At 36.7% G+C, this 17,971-nt stretch overlaps 1 protein-coding gene across 1 annotated transcript in view; it reads left to right on the plus strand.

Annotated features, from left to right (window-relative positions):
• Positions 1-17,971, plus strand: part of JMJD6 (Bifunctional arginine demethylase and lysyl-hydroxylase PSR) — a 42,178-nt gene that overhangs the window by 9,681 nt on the left and 14,526 nt on the right. Inside the window, exons 4-6 of the mRNA XM_081742255.1 lie at positions 2,352-2,548; positions 4,915-5,062; positions 8,504-8,692. Coding sequence (XP_081598381.1) covers positions 2,352-2,548; positions 4,915-5,062; positions 8,504-8,692 — 534 coding nt within the window. The remainder of the gene's footprint in view (positions 1-2,351; positions 2,549-4,914; positions 5,063-8,503; positions 8,693-17,971) is intronic.

Genomic DNA, 17,971 nt, shown 5'->3' on the forward strand with positions numbered 1-17,971 from the left:
GATGGTAACGTTGTAAGTGAGTTGACTGGGTTAGTTTTTGGAATACAATTGACTTAACATTTTTTTGTATAGAAATAGGAAAATCCGCATCCAGCTATCAGGACGTGGGTTTCACTCGACTTCATCAATCGAACACTGGGATGGGTATTTTTAAGATACAAACTCCAACCTAGTTACATCATACCAACTGTACCTGGACCTTAGTAAATGAATCAAAGAAAACAAGATGTAGGACACATTCATTTGATTTCTTTATCACGTTGGAGAGCAGGTAATACTTTCACTTACTTCGTGTATTCTGTTACTCATGTACGTATACTAATGATTACCATGCACCGGCCGCAGCGTTATCAAGACTATGGAAGATGTCAAATATACAGTAAACAAGAAAAAACTATGCATAGAAAGAGGATTTGTCCTAATTCAACAGAAATCTATATTTATAATTTATTTTACAGTAGAATGAAGAATATTTCTTGATTCTCATAGTTGTCTGATTTTTACATACTATATTTGGTGTATTTCGTCGTCTTGAAAATTTTGCTTTGTTTGGCGAAAATTCCACAAGAAAGTGTTTTTGTATCTGAATGACAAAGCGCATGAGTAGTAATGATAAATACAATCTTGAACTGTATGGAAGAATTCAGATTATGTTTAAGGGGATGGAGATAATTTGGGTGAGAAGAATGTGAAACCGTAAATATGGCAACGTGTGGATGAAATCTTGAACTTAAGAATTTTGTACCTTTGTCTGTGCATAAAGAAAATTGATTCTGTGACATGATTAGATTAGATAAGATACCTTAGTGAAAGATTTCGCATGAAGACGAGAAAATCACTTGTGAGGTCGTTGTTTAAATCTTCGATAAGAGTAAACTTAGATTGGTTGGAAGAATTCCTTGTAAACTTTTGGACAAAGTTAAAGGTCTTCTTCCCATTACCCCTATAACCCTCGGCTAGTCCTCGGGAGCATGTGTGTCATCATCTTTCTCTATGTTGTTGTTGTTCTGTTCATACAGATACTGTCACACAATACGTCTCACGAAAACTGATCTTAACCTAACATTTTTTCTGTCGAGGTCCTCTTTTCGTAGGCTTTGTGGATCTCTGTACAAAGTGCATAGCAGCAGTACTGGTCTGATCCTCCCTGTACCCACACTATCTGTTAGGCATTTCCCTATCCGCCTGGAGAGGTGCGTAATGGGAACCGAGCACATTTCACAGGGCACATTGGGCCTTATGTAGTCATTTTGACGTATGATTAGCGTCATACTAAAGGCCTCAAACATGTTAATCGAACTCTTTAGTATGGCACCTATCACGCGTCAGAACAACTGTGCATATGGCCCATTATGTTTAACTGTGTCTAATAATCTCAACATAAAATTTTACTTAGCTCTCTACCATAAAATTTTACATATACTCTCTACCATAAAATTTTACATATACTCTCTACCACATATACTTTCATCATTTTTTTGCAAAACGTCTGACATATTGGTAAATTTCTTTAACGGCCTTCCTCATAGCTAAATATTAGTGTTTTTACGTCTGGTGTGGGAAGTTCTAGATAGTTCTGGTGAAGGTGTATGTGGTTCGAATCTATGATAAACGTATCTCGTATAGACTCCGTTCTTAAAGGGAACGTCAAAAATATACTTTCAAGTTCTTTGAAATTAACCTTATTCTTTAAAGCCCCTTAGAAAGGACGCAGTCACGTGGATTTAACCAGAAAAAGATATAGGTATCCTTCATGAAACCTAGGCGAACATTTCAGACTCGCATTCCCGAAGAGCACCTTCGAAGGCATGTGTTAGCGTACGCACCTTTGGCGTGGGAGACCCGGCGGATCCCACGTTAAGCTGTAGGTTCATGTCTCATACAGTCCTGCTGCTCAAAAGGACAGCAAACTCAAATTCTAACCAAACCAGTCGTATTTATGAATAACCTATTGGATGTATTGAGGTGACTGTATAAACCGACCACCTATAGCATCCTGTAAAATCTGTATAATGTTAATCTTTAAGCATCCACGCGTTGTTGCAATGGAAGCATTCTTAACTCCATGTTGACTAGTCCACAATATTGCCGAGGGAGCAAAATATACTGTAGGGTTGCCAAAGAACTAATAAACTGTGCGGGGAAGAACGTTAAATAAATAAAAAAAAAAGCTGTTCATACGTGGGAAAAAGATGAATTATAATAAGGCTCACTAGGGTGGTCTAGCGATGTATTTTTACTAAGAGAAAGTTTTTTTTTTTTTTTTTTTTTTTTTTTGGTAGACTTAAACATCCTGTGTGTAAATCACGCCAGGTACACTATACGTTTAAAGCTGTTTTTCTGTCTTGTAGCATCCAAGGCGAAAAAAGCTGCTCGAAGACTACGAAATTCCTACCTACTTCAGAGATGATCTGTTTAAGTATGCAGGCGAAGAGCGACGTCCTCCGTATAGATGGTTTGTAATGGGACCAGCACGAAGTGGTACAGGGATTCATATAGACCCGCTTGGAACAAGTGCCTGGAATGCCCTCATATCAGGACATAAAAGGTATACGGTCAAATATAACTTCAATCTTTAAATATGATTTAATCATCGTATTACTAAACTTCTACTATTTAGGATTGTATTAAGCTGAATGGGTACAATGTTTGCAGAGGAATTGTGTTTATTATTATTATTACTCATAAGTACAAATTAACAATACATTTGCAAATTCAAATTTTTAAAAATAACAAAATAAAAGGAGTAAATAGTAGGTATACATTTAGATTGAAATTCTATATAAGTCTTATCGATAGATATTTCAAATGAAATCATTTACGTCTCACGCTTATGCCCTTTAGGCTAACGAGGAAGGCGATTCAAGTGTGACACGTAATTATGAACGATTTTATGCGCAAACGAAGTGTTTTCGTGTACAATAAATTCCACTAGAGGAAAAAGCCCTCGATCTCAACCGTTCCGGAGATATAGAGGAATAAGGGGAAGACTGGTGGTCCGAAATTTTGCTAAGTTTTGAATATGTAACAATAGTACAAGTAAAATAGATTTTTTAAAATGAAGAATTCCTTCATCTACTAAACTTTAGTAATATGTTGTATTAGACATGAGGGTTACAAACCGGAAGGGTATATAAAAATTCTATGGGTAGAATGTTTTGGAAGGGAAGGCGAAAATAACTGAGTTCAATTGTTGTCTGAAATAGGCGTGTAAGGTGTCTATGTTTAGGTTTCTTCGTACGCCGAATCGAAATTAATATAGAATCATCAGTCAAATAAGATGAAAAATATCAAAAATGGTGGACGTTTGCAACAATATGTGTTTATGTTTCATACTATTTGATTTGTACTTCTATAGCGCTTTTGCACAGAATATGATATTGTATTCTCTTCACATAATAACATCTCAGTTCCTTTGGCAATATAATTAATACATTTTCATATAACTTTTCTTATTTTCTACGTACTAAAGACATGATATATTAGCAGCTAATACCATACAGTTTTGTTTTTCGTATCAGTGGCGTTATTACTCGACCTCGGGTAAAGCTACGCCACTCACCTCAACATTCAACACAATTTTCATTTGCTGTGGTGCATCTTTCTTAACGTTTAAATGCAATTTTCAAACATATTAACTTGCAACATAACCGAAAATCTACAAAATTTCAGAGCACCAGCTTTCCCCTTTCCCCTCTATATCTCCGGAACGGTTGAGATCGAGGGTTTTTTCCTCTAATGGAATTCATTGTTCACTAAAACACTTCGATTCCACATAAACTCGTCCACAATTTCATGTCACACTTGAATCGGTTTCCTCGTAAGGGAGACGATGATAAGGCAAATGATGAAGAAATGAGAAAGTGAAAGGAAACGGGAATACCCCAATGAAACTAAGGGATATAATTTTGTTCACCTTTAAGTTACTTGGTCGGGGATCGAATCAGGAACCTCATGTACTAGAGGCAAGTGCTCTACCACTGAGCCACCGTATCCTCGAAAAGGCTAATCGAGTATTAGCTTATAAATGACAATAGTAACTACAGTCGAAGAATGAGGAAACGGTGGTTCAGTGGTAGAGGGCTAACTCATGCGGCGAGTCCCTGGTTCGATCTCATTCCATGTGAATATGTTGGACAACGTAATATGTTGTCTTTTTTTCGGGATTCTCCCGTTTCCTTCAACATTCTCATTCCATTAATTCCTTTCATAATTACTCGCTCTGATTAGTCATCCATGTGCTTTAGCGTACAGGGCATAATCGTGGGTCGTAAAACTAAAAGATTTATTTTTTTAATTGCAATTAACGAAATAGAACCCCTCTCTTTTTTTAAAAATTTTTTTATACAAGTTTTATATGTTACAGAAGATTTTCTGTATTATTTAGTTTATAATAAATTTTTAATTTCTTTTCATTCTGATTGTTTGATGAACAAATTCAATGAAAATCCATTGTAAATAGAACTCAAAGAACACTGCGCGGACGTTTCTTACGATCAGTTAACTGTGTAATGCAAGGTATTCCTCTATTTTCTATTTGAAACTCACCTTTCGTATTGAAACACAATATCTGATCGCTAGACTGGTGGAAACTCAATTTTCTATATTGTGTGTGCTGGAGGAATGATTTGTTAATTGAGCTACCAGCTATACGATCGGTTTTATAATCTTTAATGATTTATTTCTTAATCTCGGATTAAGAGACCATCTGTTGGCAATTTGTAAAAGCAACATTAAACAGTAGTTATTTTGGCCAAAAATTTCTTCAGTTTTGTGTAAAAATAATAAAAATTTATACCAATCAGTTTTTACCAATAACGTTATATCACAATTTATTCGTTTTGTGAACAAAGAGGACTCAGTGGCTTTGTGGTAGAGGTGATTTTATGTAGTAGTTACGTTCTTTCTTTTCAGATGGTGCCTCTTTCCTACGCACACTCCCAAAGAGTTAATTAAAGTTACCCCTGACGAAGGTGGGAAGCAGCAAGATGAAGCTATTACGTGGTTCAAGCTTATCTATCCTCGTACTCAGCAACCGTCATGGCCAGAGAACTGCAAACCGGTGAGTTATATCTTTAAGGTATTTTCCAGTGTGTTCAGAATAAAATTAAGATATTTCATAATAGGAATTAAGTATGTACCATTATTACTTATACTGTCAGATACCTATTCAAATATAACCTTCAGCATATACTTAAATTCTGTAGTTTTCCTTAAATAAGTGACCCTGTGTCGCGTAGTCGCTAACGCTCTCGCCTTTGGTGCGAGCGGTCCCAAGCTCGACTCCCGGTGGGAACACTCGGTCGAGAAAGAGTAACAGCTTTTTCAGGCCAGCTATCTTGAGTAAGGTTTTTCTTGGGTTTCCTTCATTCACACCAGGCAAATGCCGGGACTGTACCTAACAATAGTCTTAAGCCGCTTCCTTCCTTCCCTTTCATCGGATAGTGTGCTCGCCGAGGCACGTCATCCCTCAAATACATGAAGTATTAAATGGCCTTAAGTACCGACAGACCAGAAATCTAATTCCTAATCCTAACCACTTTAAATAATTCTGAGTGGCACGGTGGTTTAGTGGATTCTGGTGGGCAGGATCGTTGATTTGATGCTAGGCTTTGTATTATCCTGCAAGGCCATAATCATAGAACGTAGAATTATAAGATTTCATTTGTTTTCTTAATAGTTCTGTGTGCTGACTGGCATGACACACTTGAGACGGTCTTCAGGTTTGTCCTCGATATGGGTACTTAACCCGATTTCGTCTCGTGTAGCCTCTGTACTGAAAAGGACTCTCAAATCTAATATTCTCAATACTTGAATCTAATACAGTCTAGCCAGTTTCACAATAAAACTATATAAATATTCGTAGTATCTTCAAAATCTTCCTTTCTTCCACGATCCTCTATTAGTTTGTTCTTTTTGAGCTTTATGGTTCCGACAACTTAAATTTAGTTGGTAATCTCGCAAAAGCTTAAAAGCCTTAGTGGATGGTATAGAAAATTAACCTATTAGCCTTCTTGTCCCACTACATGATAGTGAAACAGATATTTTCTCCTAAATCTGGTGTTACCAAGAAATTCAAACTGTTTGATAGTTCTCGGCCAGATTAGGGGGTGAGTAAAAGCTGATCTTCTGTCACTTGAGAAAAGACGTAATGTCTTAAATGTTTTAGCAAAGAAAAAAGTAGCCTGGAAACTCGAATGGTTTGTGTTGTTTTGTTATTTGGCACTTCCAGCAGAAGAAGTTTCTTGTTCCGTTGAGAAGGAATGAAGCATACACAGCAGTTGGTCAGTGTGTTCATTTTCGGAGCATCTGCCTTTTGTTGGCAAGAGAGGAAAAAGCATAGTGACCTCCCAAGCCCACATGTGTAAGTCATTAATCGCAGTTAAAAGGGGACCAAAAATATGGCCACGTCTTTGGACACACGTTAAATTTCAGTGTTACTAGTAAGAGGATACAAATGTTTGGAGTTCCGAATACCATCCACTGAGATCCATTTTGTTGTTGCGAGAACTTTATATGGCATGTATGCATCCTGCAGTTGATTGAATATATAGTTACCACTCAGTGGTGATTTGATTTCTTATACATTTTAACTTTATTTGATTAAAATTTCCTTTTTGCTTCACAAGGAGCCAAACATGTCTTGAAAAGGAATTAGTGTAAGGAGCTTGAAGAATTTTCTTGTAAAGAAACTCGAAGAAGACCTCAACTTTTTTTTTTTTCTTAGCGTATTATTAATTTGTTGAATAACAGTCAATCCGAATTTTCGATGCCTTTGCTGGCATCACTGTCATGACATGGATAAACAAAGTGAAGAAGTTGCGGATTGAGTTGGATGAATGGGAGTTAATTCATCAACTACGTACACTCATGCCCAAAATTATTGTCGCATGTCTATAAATATGTTGTTGTAGGAATATAATTTGATAACGAATTCGCCCGGTATTTTTTATAATGTTAGTATGTGTATAATCGGCAAAGACATGTATGTGGCAAATTTCATGTCAAAGAAGTAGTAAATAAGAACAATAAAACGAAAATAAAACTTTCTTGTTCATTTTAGCAACATTTTGTTTTACTCATTCTAATTTTCGTATTTATAATTCTTTTCCTATGAAAATTACCACAAATATATATTTCCCGATTGTACACACAGTATCAGTAATAAAAATATCCTGCAAAATCATTATAAAAATTATACTTACAAGAAGACAGTTATAGATATCCGACAATCATTTTGGACATGAGTGTACACTAACGACGACGAAGGCTTCAGTAATGATATTCGAGCTTGTCAAGATTTCCCGTTCAGAAATTTAATTTTGATTCTTTCGTTTGAGTGAGAAGAGTTTTGAATGTCTACTTTTCTATCAACGATGAAAACTTTATGATAAGTTACGCTTAGTTGATGTTCTGTTTTATATCTTGTTGATCTAGTGGGAAAATAGTTGTTTTTGGTGTCACATCGTGCGTATCTAAATGTCACGGCAAGTGCATACGACTTATAGAGATCTGCAGAATCCAGGTTATTAGTGAAGAAGCGTTTGAATCTTATTAAAGTTTTCTCTTTGTTTTGGGGGGCTACCATGAAAATTTTGCTTTCTGCAAACTTTTTATAATTTCTGCCATCTCATTGTCATTATATGGTAATTGTTACTTGTTTTAGCTGCGATAAAGTACTTTTGACAGATCTGTACTTCATATTCTCAGCCTTGATTTCTTCACACAGGTGTATGGTGGCTCAATGGTAGATCGCTTACCGCTGACATGTGGGGTCTGGTTCTATCCCCGGCCAAGTAAGTTTGTGGTGGACAACATCGAATCCATGGGTTTTCTCGGGGTACTCCCCTTTACTCTTACTTTCTCATTCTGTCAATTGTTCCGTCAGCGTTCACTTGCCTTAATCATCGTCTCCCTTAGTCTAAAGGACATAATTGTGGGACGTTAAACTGAAAGGAAAGGTTTGATTTGTTCACATCCAGTAATGCACCTTAAGAGACCCCATCGCTGCGAAATTAAAATACCGCTAATTTTACAGTAATTATGTGATATCTTCAAATAGATAAAAGATAATCGAAAAGTGGAACAAGACCTCCCTAGACAATATTATATTACGTGAGATACTGTTATCACGACTCACTTATCTGTTTTCGATTTCCAGCCATTTAGAAAATTGGCTTTTATTTTCGCGCTTCTAAATAACTGGAAACGGAAAGCTAGTAGGTGACTCGTGATGATGGTACATTGTGCAAAATAACATTGTCTAGGGAGGTCTTGTTCCACTTTTCGATTATCTTGTATCTATTTGAAGATATCACATAATTACTTTAAAATTAGCGGTATTTTAATTTCGCAGTGATAAGGCCTTTTAAAGCTCTTAATGTTATGTATAAACTCCCTATACGGGGAGCTAAAAAAGCTGTGCAACGCTATAGCTGGTTGCGAAATTAATAAATGTATTAAATTTGAAATATTATCTACTCATGGTATTATTATTTTTCAGTTGGAAATCCTACAGAAGCCAGGGGAAACAGTGTTTGTGCCTGGAGGTTGGTGGCATGTTGTGCTTAATCTAGATGTGACAATTGCTGTGACTCAAAACTTTTGTAGCCGAACAAATTTTCCCGTAGTGTGGCATAAAACAGTTCGAGGACGGCCAAAACTATCCAAGAAGTGGTATAAAATTCTAAAGGTAAAAATGCACTGTAGAATTTTAGGCAGAAATGTGAAAAAAATGTCTTTATCGATGTAAATATAAAGTTATCTTTTTGTTCGTGAATTTTCTCGAGTGTTAAAGTTTCGTCGAAGAATAGTGAAGTTGTTAACGAGAAAATCAGTTTTTGAGTGTATTGATACAGTCGTAAACTACATAATTAGAAAAAAGCAACAACACAAGAAGTTGACGATGGAACTGCTGCTGCTGGTGGAAAGGAGAAAGAAGAAACTTTAAATAGTTACATGTCTTTTTCCTTCTTCATTTCGCACAAGGCTTTCTCAAATTAATCGATACTGTCGCAAATCCTTGCTCATTCTCGGTTACGTAGATTTTGTTTTCAGTACGTAAATAACCAGTTTATTCCTGCTCTCATACGAGGGCCATTGCAAAAAACATGGCAACTATTTTTTTTAAAAAAAGTGGTAAAGAATTTAAAAAATTCTGAAATACGCAAATGGAGGGTTAGTTCATATGTAAACATTACATGTAGGGAGATGGGTGAACATGCACATTACGACAAAGGTATAGCACGAGAAAAAAGACGAAAAAAATTGTGTCGTTTCAAACGTTTTACTGTCAATTGCAACGGTACACAATAATACAGGGCAGAAACATGTGCCTCTGACATCTTAGTGTCCCTGTTATTCTGTGTATTCTTGGGAAGACTCCTGATGTCATGGAATGCATGTAGTTTGTAATGGACTATATTTGCAATTGACAAACTTTTGGAACGACAAAACTTTTTTTTTTTTTTTCTCGTGCTATATCTTTATGGTGCTGTGTGTGTTCATCCATCTCCTTACATGTAATGTTTACATATGAACTAACCTTCCATTTACATATTTCAGAATTTTTTAATTCTTTACCATTTTCGAGAGAAAAAAAAAATAGTTGCCATGACTTCTGCAATGGCCCTCGTATATGCAGGATGGTCAATTTATCTTGATCACCCGCTTTAACGGAGAAACCAAAAGAGAGAGAAAAGCGAAATTTTGCACGAAGCAACTGTAAGTAGGGGGGGGGGGGGCATGTATCAAACAGAAACACTCAACAGTCTTGCCAACCCAGTTATGTTTTTTTCAAATGGCACTACGTTAGATTATTACACATCACAAGTCAACATGTCAAACGAAAACTTAAAATACCATATTTATTATTCAATGTTGCAAACTAAGAATGCTATAGTATCAGAAACATCCAAAGTTTGGAAGCCTCTACCACACACACAACATAACAGAGATGGATAGGATCAAAAGTACCTTAGTTTGGATACCATGATCTTGCTATGAATTTTTGCGAATGAATAGGAACGAAGTTACCAGGGCTTGTAAATTTGAGTTTTTTTGACAGTCTTTATTTTGAAAAAATGCTTAGTTAAGTATCATATCTCGTTACAGATATGGTTTTCAATGAGCGCACAAATTATTTTGCCGTTTACATTACTTCGATATCTCAAACCGTTCCGGAGATATGATAAACATTGATAAAGTTCGTAATGGCGTATTTGTGGAAAATATTTGAAATGATTGTTGTTCTCCTTCTCGTTTATAGGATTACAGTAATAATTTTTAGTAGCTGTAATTGCAAGTTCTCGCAATTACACAATTTAAGCAGAGTTGCAAACTTCAGCAATGTTTATCATATCTCCGGAACGGTGTGAGATATCGAAGTGCTGTAAACGGCAATATAATTTACACATCAATTGCAAACCACATAAGTAATTAGATATGATACTTATCTAAGCATTTTTTCGAAATAAACCCTTTCCAAAAAATTGAATTTTCAAGCCCTGGTAACTTTGTTCCTATTCATTCGAAAAAAGTCATACCATGAACATGGATGGTATGCAACACTTAGGTACTTTCGATGTGCATTATCCTGTTCATCTCCGTTATGTTGTAGATAGAGGCTTCCAAACTTTGGATGTTTGTGCTACTATAATGTCCTTTAGTGTGCAACACTAAATAATAAATGAATTTTTAAGTTTTCGTTTAACATGCTGATTTGAAATATGTAATAATCTGACGTAGTAACATTTTCGATTTCCAGCCATTTAGAAAATTGGCTTTTATTTTCGCGTTTCTAAATAACCGGAAACGGAAATCTACTAGGTGACTCGTGATAATGGTACATTATACAAAATAACATTGTCTAGGGAGGTGTTGTTCCACTTTTCGATTATCTTGTATCTATTTGAAGATATCACATAATTACTTTAAAATTAGCGGTATTTTAATTTCGCAGTGATAAGGCCTCTTAAAGCTCTTACTGTTATGTATAAACTTCCTATACGGGGAGGTAAAAAGTATAAAGCTGTGCTACGCTATTAGCTGGTTGCGAAATTAATAAATGTATTAAAATTATTAATACATAAATGTATTAAATGTATTAAACTGTATATTGGGTTGACAACACTGTTTGTTGGGTGTTTCTGTTTAATACATGCAAAGATGTCCTCCTACTTATAGTTGCTTCGTGCAAAGTTTCGGTTTCCTCTTTCTTTTGGTTTCGTCGTCAATAGCGGATGATCAAGGTAACTTGTCCACCATGTATTTATATAAATATATATACACATACAATGTACACAGGGTGTTTCAAAACAACCCCGACAACGTTTGGGAAGTGATTGCTGACACCAAGATAAGACAATAAAAATATAGATCAAACTGGGTGTATAAATGCTCCGTTTCAGAGTTAAAGGGTTGAAAACATGAAAAAATGAACGTTGAAGGTCCATAGCTCCGCTGCCAAAAACATTAAAAGTATGTACTTTAAAGGTCCCTAGCACCAAAACTATGGGACATACCGTGGTCGGGTCAAGACTTCACTTAGGAACTAGTATGCGCCCTATCAAAATATCCAAGTTTCACAATCCTGCAGTACTTCCGCGACAATTTTTATAGAGGTAGTTGGTGACTACTTAAAATTATATGCCCGTAGCCAAACTCCCTCTATAAAAATTGTTGTGTGAGTGCCTTCGGACTGTGAAACATGTGTTTTTGGATAGCGCACGTATTAATTCTTAAGTGAAGTCTTGACCCGACTACGGTAGGTTCCATAGTTTTGGAGCTAAGGACCTTTAAAGTTCATTTTTCTTGTTTTCGGTAGCCCATAACTCTGAAAGGAAGCATTTGTGCACCCAGGTTGGCCTATACTTTTTGTCTTATATTATTGGTATCAGAAATCACCTCCCAAACGTTGTCGGTGTTGTTTTGAAACACCCTATATATATATATATATATATATATATATATATATATATATATATAATCTCAAAAGACCATTGCTTCAAACTGTATTTCGCTCATTGAAAGGCATATCCATCTAGTTACTATATTGCCATAGTAGTTCTTAGTTGTTTCTGTTCTGTGTCCATTGAATTTACCTTCATATATAGAATTCAAATTTTCCTATCTATTTAAATTCATCTTTGTCATCACATTTACGTCTGTTGTAGAGAAGGTATATCAGTTTATATCTGATCGATTTGGCAACGCTACTGTCGACTGTGTAGTTGCACCAGAACCACGATACCGGCGGCATCAATGTGGTTTCTCAGCTTGCAGTCCCGGAGTGTCGTATTGGTGCTAGTGAAATGCCTAGAAAGTGAACCATCTTGGCTCTTATCCACGCACATTTTTCGTACAACCGAACAGTGGAACAGTGTCGGGAAAATAGTTAACCATCGAAGTGACCACAGCTATATGTACCGCGACGAAGTTACCAGCAAAAGGTTTCGTGGAATTCGTCGCATGGCAGGTCTTAACATGGCGCAAACAGATTATGTCTCGCACTACGAGCTACGTCTTTGCTTTTCATCTTGACCTGCGGTACGTACATAAGGATCGTGTTTATTACCTCCTCTTGCGCCACATTCTTGAACATAAGACAGACTCCTGCAAACTGTACAAAAGACACTTGGCGGGGTCAAAATGTAAGACGGTTGTCTCATTAGGTAAGGCCTACATTTACCTTACATTGAAGTTCACTTTCGTTGCTTTGTGCGTTCAATTACGGGAATTTCCCGAGCACTTGTTGCAAGACGGTTCTTTCCTGAAAATTAATTTAAAACAATTAACAAAGATAGACCTAGAATTCATATTTTATAAAGTACATGTTTCAACATATTATAAATGAAATTAAATATCTTCCAGCGTAAAATAAATAATTTTATTGTTGAAGTATTCACTTTCGATACCTTGTGGGTTCAATTGCGGAAATTTCCCGAACACTTCTTTCACGACGGGTTTTCCTTGAAAATCCAGCTTGCTTTACATCGAAACTTCCGTTAATACTGAAATTTGAATTCAGTACTTAAAATAGTAAGCGTTATGTAGTCTTGGGAGCTCTGAGCATTAAGCTTCTTAATTTTGACAAGAATTTTTACGCTATTGCTGGTGTTGATTCTACAGAATGCTTATTTGAAGGGTAGCAACAAATGACTGAACTGAACTGTTGTTGGGAAATCAAATTTTACTGAATACTTTTGTTACCGTGAAAGGTAAGAAGTAATACTAATAGTTTTACTAATGTATTTAGATATTTACTGTTAGTACCGGCACCTATGATCTTAAACCTGTCAACGTATGAGGGATAACGTCCCTCAGCGGCGCTGAGTCAGGAAGCACACTATTCACGGAAAGTATTTTTTAAAATACAAAATTGCTTATTTTACTTCAAATAGGCTATAAGCATAATCCACACATTAATTTGTTCTATAATTATCTCAAGTTGATTTTTTAAAATTCATTCATTCAATGCATTCAGAACTTTATAAAGGTCTTATGTTGAATGCTGTTGACTACCTTAACATGAAAGCATATAATTCACCCAAAGAAAGTTCAAAATCTGATAAAAATAACTTTCAATGTAATCACCTTAGTTGTACCAATAATATACTAACAGAGAGGTCAAAAACCCAGGTGAGTTTTTTCAGGTGGGTCCAACCCGAAAAAACCCGCGGGCTGGGCACACTTGGACAAACCCTGTTCAGTATAATGTTTCGAAGCTTGTCCTGCACCAAAAGATAATTTAGTTTATATTTCTGTTCATCCAATAGAGATTCGGACTTCCTGCTAGGTTAATTGAATGACATACTTCGTTTCATAAAAGAGTTGTGTCGAGACGAATCTATATTTCCTTTCTCATCTGTTTTCTTTTCCATAAACCATATGTACTATTTATATTGCTTCGTGCACTTTCCCCACTAAAAGTACAATTATACCCTTAGAAAGAGATCTAAGACCCTTAGAAGATTACCATCTTAACCGGGCTAACCACCCACTAGAATATCACCCATAAAACTTTATCACGAGTACGGTCAGTACTTTCCCCATATACTTTTTTTATCTTTCCCAATTTCTTTTTATGTTTTAGTATTATTTTTCTACATTTCACTTGGCATTATTTTTATTTTCCTTATATAAATCAATCTCTTCATTAATTTAAATTTTTATGTTCAATTCTTTTTCCCTCCATGTTTTCAGTATACAATCTGTTCCCTTTATTTATTATTCCGTAGTTCTTCGCTCTTCTGCAGTCTTATCTACCGCCAGCCCTATTAGTTTTGTTTAGCGCAATCAAATTTCCTATTTTTTACCTTCCCACGTAGCGTAGTCGCCACTCTCTCGTCTTTGGTGCGAGCGGTTCCGGATTCGATTCCCGGTAGGGACACTTGGTCGAAAAAGTGTAAAAGGTTTTTGAGGTCATTCATCCTGAGTGAGGTTTTTCTCATTCACATCAGGCAAATACCGAGATGGTACCTAACAATGAACCCATGCAGCTTCCTTCCTTCCCCTTCCTCGGATAGTGTGATCGCCGAGGGGCGTCATGCCCCCACACGAGACAGGCTAACATGGCCTTAGATACTCACAGCCCAGAAATCTAATTCCTAAGCCTAATTCTGATTCTTACCTTCATTTGAGTTTTCCCATTAAAAAAAAAAAAAAAAAAATCACAAGGATTCATTGTACTAGTTTATCTGAACTTACCTATTCTGGATTAAATTTGACGTGGTGTGCAGACCTTCGGCTCGTAAGTTACGCACAATCAATGTTTTAAATCAGTTCATTGGGCATAATGTTGTAGTGTTTAAGATTTTGTAAAGATCAGTTGAATTATTTTGTATGCATAAAAAAGAAAAGAAAAAAAGAGAATTGAATTGGTGGTATTATATTGTAGTTGGATACACTGAGTGTAAAAAGTTAGTTCAATAAGTCAGTTGAAAAGGTACGATCCTAGTGTTAAGACGTCCGTGCAACATTGTAACAATTGTAATAGCTAATGCCAAAATATACTTATTCAATATATTAATAAGCAATAATTTAACATATAAACGTATTAACCCGTCTATGCGAGCTTTTATTATAGTGTGCTATCGAAAAAGATTTATGTAAAAAAGTTTAGTGGAGTCAAATTACAAAGGACATTATCCTTTCAGTAATAATAATAATAATAATAATAATAATAATAATAATAATAACATTACCATGTCAACATCTCTTTTTCACTCGTGAATTATTACAGACAAATTTAATACTACCCTAATTCGAGTTAAAGTCGAACAATTTTTGCTGATTAGCATGTCCCGAATGATTTGCGTACTATTTACCTAATTTCTTACAACGGAGGATATGCTACAGCTATCATATGCCAATAAACTGAGTATTACAACATAGTCGACAACCAGTCGAGGAATCAGTTTGGTTATAAGTTTATCTGAAAAGTTCAGTAAAGGTCACAGTACTGGCCAGGCTTGTTGTATAGAAGAAGTTTTAACTTTCAATTCCTTGTGAATATCATTCTCCACAATACCATTGCAGGTAAATGATTCAAATTCATTCAAATGGAAATCATATACAGTCGTTATCTAAGGTTATGATAACGTATAAAATAAAAACCGTATAAAGGACAATTTTTTTACTACTATGCGCAATCCACTTGTCAGTCTGCCAAACTTTCATGTTATCCTGCATTCTAGTGTGTCACTCCCTGAACACTTCTAAACTACTCTTTATTCTTTAATTCCATTTTTTTAAAAATCCGTCCTTATTTGTTGAAATGTTTAGCGATAGCGCTTGTAATATACCTTCATTAGTGTGCGTGAGATTATCACTATTTTCAAGTACCAGTGTATTATGTCTATAAATTACTTACCTAAGTAATTCACAGATACAGCAAAGCCTCGATTATCCGCGGAATTGGGTGGAAGGGCACTGCGGATAGTGAAAATCGCGGAGAACTCGAAGAAAAAAACTAAAAATGAGGAGCAAACACGAAAAAAAAAAAAAAAACACCAGCATAAAAACTGTTTTATTGTTTGTATTGCTCGGGTCGTAAGGTCAGGGATCAGAGAATGTGAAATTATGACTAAAACAAGATCCTGCCACTGGTCCATAAATTCCGAAAAGGCCTATAGGTTTATGATGCACAATAAAGCTGTCAGTAATTTTCGACCTTCACACTGTAGGGCCTATTGTATTTTCCCGATTTTTTCTTCACACACCGCAGTGAATAATGAATGTATTTAGTTCGTTCAATAATGATTGGCACTTCCCCTTATAACTGGTGCCATGTAGCAGTTTGAAATGTTTGTTGATGTATGCAAGGCTATGGTACTATCAAACCCCACTAAATGGTTTTGTTTCTTTCCGTAGGTAGCACATTGTAGCAGTAGTTGTTCCAACTTGCCAGGACGCTGGTAGATAGCGAAAAGACAACATGGAAGCAGACACATGGGCAAAGGGGGACAGTGTGGTTTCTCTGGAGGGAAGGAGTGAATACTTCAGACATTCACAACAGATTATTAGCTGTATGTGGGGACACAGCACCAAGTCGCAGATCCGTGTTTCGTTGGGTATCCGAATTCAAAGAAGTCAAAGACAGTGCTGCAAAAAACAAAAGCACTGGGCGGCCTGCAACTGCACGCAGACCAATCAATGCCGCGCGAGTGAATGATTTGATAATGGAGCACAGGAGAATCACGTTTGATGAACTAGAGAAAGAAACAGGTCTATCACGGGGTTCCCTCTACACTATCATTCATGAGGATTTTAAGCTGCACAAGGTGTGTGCACAATGGGTGCCTCATGATCTCACCGTTGCACAGAAACAAAAGCGTGTGGAGATTTGCCAGCAGTTGATGCAGCAGTACAGTGTAAATCCGACCGAGGTTCTTTTAGCGTCTGTTTACCCTCGACGAAACTTGGTTCCTCTACGAGACTCCAGAAAAGAAACGCCAGTCCATGAAATGGAGGCATACTGAAAGCCTTCGTCCCAAGAAGGCACGGATGGGACTATTTGTGCGGAAACAAATGGCGACCCTTTTCTGGGATCAGGAAGGGATACAGCTGGTGGAATGCTTCCTCCCAATACGTCCATCGACAGTGAGAGCTATTGCAGTTCGCTGCATAAAAGACTCCGCCGACGCATCCAACAACGCCGACAAAGAAAATGGTGCCGTGGCGTTCTTCTCCAATACGGCAATGCATGGCCACATGTCAGTCGCCAGACAATTGCCACAGTGCTTGAACTAGGGTTTAGTGTACTGCCGCATCCCCCGTATTCGCCGGATCTGGCTCCTAGCGACTATGATTTATTCGACAATAAAAGAGGGCATGAGAAGTAAAAAGTTCAACACAAATGATGAACTCCAGCATTTGTCCGCCAGTGGCAGAGAGATACCCCCAAAGAATGGTTTGCTGAATTTCTGAACGCCCCAACTAATTTACTACCACGCAAATCTCTCTTCCCAATTCCTTGAGCTCCTCCGTGGCTAAGCGGTTAGCGTACGCGCCTTTGGCGTGGGAGACCCGGGTTCGATTCCCGGCGGGAGCTCATGTGGTTCGGATTCCACGTTAATCAGTAGGTCCACGTCTCATATAGCCTCGCTGCTGAACGGAACGTTAAACTCAAAATCAACTCAACTCTTCCCAATTCCTTCTTTTTATACCTTACAACAATCGGTGCTGCTAATCAGAGTAGAGTTACACTTCGAAACGTGCACTATTTTTGGAAATATTGATTTTTACAATACAATATATTTTTATGTTTTAGAACATAGAGTACTTATTTGCATGCGGAGTGTCAGTCCGCAGCGACTACTTATGAAAAATAAATTGAGCGTTACTGCAGCAGAGTAAAAATGGTTTCGTGACACTCGCGGATAATCAGGGCTTTACTGTACATACCTAGGTATAATCACTTTAGTTTTGTAAATAACATAGAAACTTTATTAATGTAAAGATTTAAAATATA

This window comes from Thermobia domestica, chromosome 16 (assembly GCF_964235325.1).
Source record: "Thermobia domestica chromosome 16, izTheDome1.hap1.1, whole genome shotgun sequence".
Taxonomy (NCBI): Eukaryota; Metazoa; Arthropoda; class Insecta; order Zygentoma; family Lepismatidae; genus Thermobia; species Thermobia domestica.